An 8,535-nucleotide genomic window follows, 5' to 3' on the forward strand; every position below is an offset into this window, starting at 1 on the left:
CCCCCCTCAGTAAACACCCTCTTTGATTCTGTTGGGCTTAAGAAGTTCAGAGATTTTAGGAACAGAGAAAAAAAGGTGGTTCTTTCTACTGAAGAAGAGAGAATGAGTTGCATTTTTTTTGGTTCACCTGAGGTCTCGGGAGAATGACTTTTACTATATAATAACAACTTGGATACTAACCCACTATTACTCTTCTCTTTACAGGAAAAAAAAAAAAAAAAACCTCTGCAAAAGGTGGTTCTTTCTGGAGACTAGCACAAGAGAAATGGCTTGCTACTGGATCAGAAGTTTGCATTTCAAGGCAGCCCCATCTTCCATGATGGCACCATGACGGGGATGCCAACGATTAAGTGGTGAGTGCTGATTCTTCAGAAGAAGCCATCGTGAGGTAAAGTAAGTCTAAATTTAATTAAAACACACGATTTGATTCCACACATGTTTAAGGAGCATACAACAAAGAAGGCTTATAGAGTGAAGAAAAACATACCTTATCCTAACACAGGCAAACACATATCAGCATTTCAAATTGCTCATCACTAGTTAATCAGAAAGTACTTGAATTTAGAGTCTCCTTTCTGGAAATGGCATGTTTTCTCTGCTTCTCCACAAACCTCGTTGCCACAAAACAAGGGCAACAGAGGAAGCTCCAGCTCCCTAAGTAGGCTGCTTATCAAATTTTGACTGATGAATTCAATGTTTTCTAAAAAGAGTGGATGAATGATAAGGAAATCAGAAGAACACAGCTGATTCTAATTTCACTAACCTCCAGTCTAAACTCTGTAATTTGCACAAACACTGGAGACCCTGTTCCGTTTATCAGCGAGGATTCAATTCCACAGATCTGCAGCTTAGCCTCAAATTCCAGGGCCTTCGTCAATTTTCACCGAATATACCAGCATCCGTTCGCTCCTGTGCTGTGAACGGTTATCATCACCAGGATTAAATAATCCTGTCCAAATAAACTGGAGAAAGTACGTTTGCTGAAAGAGCAGGGCTGGTTTTCTAAGAATCATGTTTATTATCTTACTTGTAAAGGCATGCTGTCTGGTAATTTGAAACAGGATTCTCTATGCTTGGGATAAAATTAGCGAGGGTTTACTGTGTTGCTCGGAAGGTCACAGAGGCTCACTCATGTGATGAGCAAAATCATTATATTATCCCCTCTTTTCTGAAACGCTAATATCGCTACAGAAATATCCACAGGGTGTCCAACTTAAAATATTGAACAGAGCGTCTCTAAGCACCCGATACCGTGGCCCTACGAGAATACGAAACGTAAGAGGCCACGCACAAACATCAGGCTTTTCAGAGGCTTGCTGTTAAGTTGAACACAGTGGAGGCTGAAGGGAGCTATGCTCGGAGGAGTAGTGTATGATATTAACATCGACTCAAGTAACTTAGAAAGAACCACTGCTTTCAGCGCTCAGTGCCAACATGAACCATGAGTTACTGGCTCTAACTTAAGAGATCACAGAATGAAAGGTCTCAGGACAGGATAATCAAAAAGCCAGCTCTCCTTGGTTTGGGATGCATCATGGCTGTTGGGGGTTAGACCTACCATTCTTGCTATACTGCATTTAAAATGTATAAAACCAGGCTTGAATTCTCCAGGTACCCAGGGACACGTTTACAGACGAGATCTGGGGTTATGTCAGAGCAAGGCAGGACCAGGATGGAAGGTTGGAACCGGTAACTCACCACATGGGTCAATAGCCGAGAGAAAGGTGAGCTCTAGGACCGCGGGAAGCGAAGCACATTAGCAAAACATTCTTTGACCCTTCAAGAAAACCTGAGTGCAGGCAGGCTTCTTCTTACCGCACGTTGCTTTACTGCGCTTCGCAGATACTGCATTTTCACTGACTGAAGGTTTGTGCCTTGAGCATGTCTCTCCGTGTCATTGATCAAATAGCATTTGTTCACTTCTCTGTGTCACATTTTGGTAATTCTTGCAATATTCCAAACCCTCCACCAGCCTTTAAGACTCACTGAAGGCTCACATGATGGTTAGCATTTTTTAGCAATAAAATTTACTTTTTTAGCAATAAATTGTTTTTAATTAAGGTATGATCATTGCTTTTTTAGATATAATGGCATTGCACATTTAAGAGACTGCCGTATAGTGCAAACGCAACTTTTATACAAACTAGGAAACCAAAAAATTCATGCGATTCACTTTGTTGAGATTTCCCTTCATCTTGGTGGTCTGGAACCAAACCCACAATATCTCCTGGGCCTGCCTGTCTGGCTGCACTTTGTCCTAATTTGTGTTTTTTAGAGCAAAGCATCTCACAAGATCCTGGAGGTATGACCAAGGTTTTAGACCATCCCCTGGTGTTAGAGAGCTCCAGAAATTAGATTCTCTTTTGTTCTGTGCCCCCAGATGGAACTGTCTAAGCCAACAGCATTGCAGAACCACGTCCTTCTCTTTAGCATGACTAGAAGGCTGGGGTAGGGTGGGTGAAAGTCAGTTAACTGTGGATCACACGGCCAAGAGGAAGGCATAGGCTTAGCAGAGAGCGCCCTGCTCTCCCACACCCTTGGGGCTCCGTGCTTACAGGTTGACACCTGAAAAGTAACTGACGCCCCCCCAGATCTATCACTCAGCCTTCAATCCTGTGCTCAGACACACCACTATTTTGACGTATGTTCCATTCCCCTGGCCTAACCGCTCTGTAAACTTAATTACACACTTAATTAGTCTCTGGCACTCCATAGCCCACATCCTATCAATAAAGTCCCCACATCCCTCTAGGTCTAACAAGCAGGCAGCTCAGTGACCTTGAAGCTTCTATGAAACACCCAGGAACCTATAGTCAAGGCCCAGACCTGCAGTAGCCTGGCAGGGGATTGTCCGCTGCGTGGCTGCAGCTGGCGACACCTCGGACAGGTGCAGCTGTGCCCCTCTGCTCCACAGCACAGACCAGGGGCTGCCTTTGGGGCTGTCTTCATTGACAGTGAACCCCAGGAGCAAGCCTGCACATAAGTCCTGTAGGTTAAAGGGGATTATGGGAGTCTAGGCAGATCTTTCAGAGAAGGCAATGGCACCCCACTCCAGTACTCTTGCCTGGAAAATCCCATGGGCGGAGGAGCCTGGTGGGCTGCAGTCCATGGGGTCGAAAAGAGTTGGAGACGACTGAGCCACTTCACTTTCACTTTCCACTTTCATGCTTTGGAGAAAGAAGTAGCAACCCCCTCCAGTGTTCTTGCCTGGAGAATCCCAGGGACAGGGGAGCCTGGTGGGCTGCCATCTATGGGGTCGCAGAGAGTCAGACACGACTGAAGCGACTTAGCAGCAGCAGCAGCAGCACCAGCAGATCTTTGGGCTTCCCAGGTGGTGCTGGTGATAAAGAACCCGCCTGCCAGTGCAGGAGATGCAAGAGACGTGGGTTCGATCCCTGGGTTGGGAAGATCCCCTGGAGTAGGAAATAGTAACCCACTCCAGTATTCTTGCCTGGAGAATCCCAGGGACAGAGAAGCCTGGTGGGCTGCCGCCTATGGGGTCGCACAGGGTCGTGACTTAGCAGCAGTAGCAGCCAGTATTCTCACCTGGGGAATCCAATGAACAGAAAAGCCTGGTGGGCTACAGTCCAGGGTTCACAAAGAGTCAGATAAGACCAAAGCGACTTAGTATGCACATACTCACGCATCTTTTCTGGAAAGCTTTTATAATATTAATACGATTCAGTGTCATCAGAACTCTCAGAGGCCAGGGTGTTAGTGTCCCTGACCTCTTGGACCACTTTTGAGTCTGGGGTTCAGTGAAACGAAAGCCTAATTTGGGGGTCAAATCTCCCCTCTAAGCATCCAAAACAACAGAATTAAGTATTATTTTTTAAATGAAAGCAAGAACAAAGCAATCAGCAAAACCCCAAAGAACTGAAGAATAAACAAAAAATCACCACCGAACACATTCACATTCATATTACAGTGCAAACGACACTGGCTTTGCCGCCAAGAGGCAGAAGCTGCCAGCACCCACTTGGTTATTCAATTATTTGCTTAAGGTAACCAGCCTGGGCAGCAAGAAGAGATTAATCAAACAGGAATTGGCAACATTTAGGACACAAAGATTACTCATGTTATAATTTTTTACAACTAAATAGGAATTTCTGGAAGTCTTGGAGCATTTTGCTGACCCTCAGGAAGAGAACAGAAAATAGCTCTGTGACCGAAAACACTATTTTGCTGTGGAGTCTTTTCCATCCCATTTTTATTAATGGTTGAGAGCCCACATGGCCGTTTGCTACAGTTCTTAGCTGTTAGTTCTGTATTTTCCAAAGATAGAAGGAATGGAATTCTTCACAAAACGGTGCCAAGGGAGAATTAAAAAGGTACGCTTTCCTTCTGAATCCAAATCTAGTGAGGCTGAGGCTCAGAATGGACTCAGTTGGGGAGCAGGGTCTGGTGGCTCAGACAGTAAAGAATCCGCCTGCAATGTGAGAGACCTGGGTTCAGTCCCTGGGTTGGGAAGATCCCCTGGAGAAAGAAATGGCAAGCCACTCCTGAATTCTTGCCTGGAGAATCCCATGGATAGAGGAGTCTGGTGGGCTACAGTCCATGGGGTCCCAAAGAGTTGGACACGACTGAGCGACTAACACTTTCACTTTCACACTTTTTCTCGGGGAGATAGGGGAGAGGTTAGTTAAGGCTCATCTTTGCAACCCCAGACTGTAGCCCGCCAGGCTCCTCTGTCCATGGGATTCTTCAGGCATGAATACTGGAGTGGGCTGCCATTTCCTCCTTCAGGGAATCTTCCTGACTCAGGGATTGAACCTGTGTCTCTCACATCTGCATTGGCAGGTGGGTTCTTTACTACGAGCGCCACCTGGGAAGTCGGTTGCCATGCCCTCCTCCAGGGGATCTTCCTGACCCAGGGATCAAACCCATGTCTCCTGCATTGCTGGCAGATTCTTTATCCCTGAGCCATCAGGAAAGCCTGCCTGCCGACATGAAGCAGATTATTTCTAGGTGGGAAGGATTTCTAGAATGCAAGGCCACTTGGTACATATGTGAGCCTCCTAGTTCAGATGCTCCTGTCTTGTCCAAGCTCTTCCACGACAGATCAGATCAAGTGTACCTGTTAGGACCTGCCCAGAGCCAATGGTATTAAGGTCAGGAATTGCCTGCAGCCATTGAGAGGGTCCCAGGCTACCAGGAGGGCATGTGAACCCATAACTCCTGGCCACCCTATCCCACCTCCATGCCAGACCCCCCAGTGCACGAACATTGGGGAGACAGGATGAGCAACACCCAGGACACAGAAAAGGGGATACTTATTTTGAAAGAAGATTCATGCTCCTTCTTGCAGAAATGGAGACAAGGAAGAAGCAGACTCTTGGGGAACTGTATGTATTAGAACATTCTAATGAAATGCTCTCCACTACCGCTGGAGACCTAGGAGCAACAGCCCTGGGGAACTTTTAAAAAAAAACCAACATGTAAGACATGTTTTTGAAATTCCAGTGATGGTGTGAGGCAGTTTAAACTTGAGTGAAATGGCAGGTATTTCTTCTGAATGCAGCAGGTCGCTTCTCCACTGCCACTGTAAGAGTGTGAAACAACTCTTTACAGCCCCATTCTGAAAGCTACAGCAACCTCTCAAAAGAGAGGCTCCGTCATATGTTCAAAACAGTAAAGTTTTGTAAAGATGAAAAACCTTCATGCCTTCCCCTCACTCCATTTGGTTTGCACATCTGCTATGAACGCAGAGCCAATTTAAGCCTTGTTGATGTGACTAATAAGGTTAGATAATTGAATTGGTGGCAGATTAGACAGCAGTCAGCCAGCCCTGTCCTAGAAGCTCCCTGGATTGGGCGGGGGGAGGGGGGCAGGGGAGGGCGGCTGTGCCCTGCTGTTCTGTGTATGTGTCAGCTACACATATTCCCTAATGTCACCGACAAGGAAGAGAGGGCATGCCCTGTGCTTCAAGAGAGGGGCCGCTGCAGGACAAGAGCTGAACCGAGAACAGAGAGGAGTCTGAAAAGATACGGCGAGTGGAGAGACAGATGCTGTGGTCCAGGAGAGCCTGGAATGGGGTCAAGGGGAACTGATGGACCCTGTGGCTGAGACAGAGGAAGAACCATAAGCCATCTCAACCCACCAGCGAGGCCAAGAGAGCAAGCCAAGGCCAGGCCGGTGGAACGGGACACATGAACCAGATGACCAGGAGCCTGGCAGGAACGAGGGTCCTGGGGAAGCAGCAGATTTGGGAAGGATGATATGCCCTGGGGCAGCCACGCGCCCTAACCCCCAGGGAGGCTGAGATAGGTCAGTAGAAAATCTGAGCTGTCCCAACAGAAAAGGAAATTGATCATTTCCCAATTCACAAGACCAGATTACTTTAGCAAAGAGATTTTTTTTTTCTCCCTGATTTTACTTTCAGGGTGTCTTATCACCTGTCCGTGAAGGTACAAACAGGGGATAATATAAAATGAACAAATGGCTAAGGATCCTTGACCGAAAATTTATGGCCTTGGGCATGCAGCTCTGAGTTCCCTGACAGGGACGGAGCCTGTGCCTGCTGCAGTGGAGGCATGAAGTCTGGAGCACCAGGAAAGCCCCTACATATACCTTCAGGAATTTCATCTGTCTCACTGCACAGGTAAAAACACCAAGGCACACACTTAGAAGAAGAAAGGCAAAGACTTTAGACTTAAAAATGAGGTAACTCAGCACGAAGCAGCCAGTCGGAAATTAACAGTAAGGTCTGATCAAATCCTCTACTGCACCTTTGAAGGAGGGTGAAAGAGAGTTTTACCCAATTTTAGTGTGTAAGTAAATCCAGATAAAAGTAACTGAAAGCTAAAACCAAAGAACAATGCTCCGTAAAGCTGAGAGCAGTCCTCCTTAAGAACGACAGGCTTCCTCCACAACGAAAGCCTAGGACTCTTCTCTCTTAAGATGTAGGGAAGTGTTCTCCATATTCACCACGTGTAACTGCAGAACAATCTATGAGTCCTTCTCGAGAGGACACACCATAGCACCTTGAGGAAGTGGCTTGTGTCCAAGCCACTTATGCACACCCACGTCCTTACCATCTGGAAGCTTCGGGTGGAGTGGAATTCACACTGCATCATGTCGAAGAAGATGGGGATGGTGGCTTTGCGAAGCTCTGTCTCTGGAATCAGCGTCATTTCCAATATGGGACCGACCATCTCTGGAATGAACTTGATCTTGTGTTGACCTTGAATAAAGAAATGCATTATTCAACAATTTTTTTTTAAAAAAAAAGGACTCTGAAATGGGCTTCGGTGGACAAAACAAAACTACACAGATCACTATGATTTTGAAGGCTAGGATCTGGAGAATATATATCCATTTCTCACCCACAGGCAACGATTTTGAATGTGTCCAGCCTGTAGTTTAAGAAGTGGATAGTATTGCAAATTTAAGTAAAGCTGTTAAAAAAATCCATCTAGTACAGGGCCTGCAGTCATGCTTTGTCTGTTACAGACAATAAACGCCATTTCACAAATAGACAGTCACATCACACACATAAGAGCCGTGAGCTGCCAGTGGGTACCCAGATTTGGAAAGAGCAGGGCTGGTAGATGGGACACTGGGCATCTCACTTTGTAGATAATGAACAAGAGTTGATAAAGTGAAGGCAGATAGGGCAGATGGTCTCTTGGGCCCTCTCTGTCTGCAACATCATTTGAAAAACAGTTTACTATTTGGAACCTCTGTAAATAATGTTGAGTGATTTCTGTAACCTTCTGAACGACTGCAATCAAAGAAAGCAATGCTAGACCTCAGAATATGAAGCTGTGAAAACAGAAAGCACTTTGGTTTTTTTTGACTAATGATGTGATCGGAAAATGCTTGTTTATTTATCTTTAATATTTATTTATTTGGTTCCGTTGGGTCTTAGTGGAGGCAGGTGGGGTCTTCATCGCTTCATGAGGGATCTTTCGTTGCAGCTGCGGCGCCCAGGTTCAGCAGTTGAGCATGTAGGCTTAATTGCCCTATGGCATGTGGGATCTTAGTTTCCTGATCAGGGATCAAACTTGTGTCCCCTGCATTGGAAGGTGGATTCTTAACCACTGGACTGCAAGGGAAGTCCCCAGAAATGCTTATTTAAATAACTCCTTTATCTTATATCTCACCTATCTTGTCCAGATATAATTTTTTTAAGCATCAGATTATAATATTCATTATGACTCACAGGGCAATAGTATTTGCTTAAAAACAACTTTTGAGAAACCTTCTCAAATACTATTGCCCCATGACTAGTAATGAATATTACAGTATTAGCTGACATTTACTAAGTACAACTACAAGACAAGCCTCATGGAAAGAGCCTCGCTGATTCTCAGCATCATTTTATGAGATGGCAACCATGCCTCCTTCAATTTTAAAAACTGAACTTTAAAAAAAAATTTAATAGACCTTATATTTGATAGCAAAACTGAGCAGAAGGTACAAAGATTTCTCCTACATTCCCACCTCATTAGCACCACCCTCTCCCAGGTGGGGGCCATCCTGAACTGTTTTACAGACAAAGAGACTGCAGACTGCCCTAAACCAGCATGCTGT

General features: G+C 45.5%; 1 protein-coding gene across 1 annotated transcript in view; it reads right to left on the reverse strand.

Moving 5' to 3' along the window:
* DOCK1 (dedicator of cytokinesis 1) overlaps positions 1-8,535 on the reverse strand; it is a 570,389-nt gene that overhangs the window by 83,032 nt on the left and 478,822 nt on the right. The window contains exon 33 of the mRNA XM_010859569.1: positions 7,035-7,183. Within this exon, the coding sequence (XP_010857871.1) occupies positions 7,035-7,183 (149 nt within the window). The remainder of the gene's footprint in view (positions 1-7,034; positions 7,184-8,535) is intronic.

Source organism: Bison bison, unplaced genomic scaffold (assembly GCF_000754665.1).
Source record: "Bison bison bison isolate TAMUID 2011002044 unplaced genomic scaffold, Bison_UMD1.0 scf7180017864456, whole genome shotgun sequence".
Lineage (NCBI taxonomy): Eukaryota > Metazoa > Chordata > Mammalia > Artiodactyla > Bovidae > Bison > Bison bison.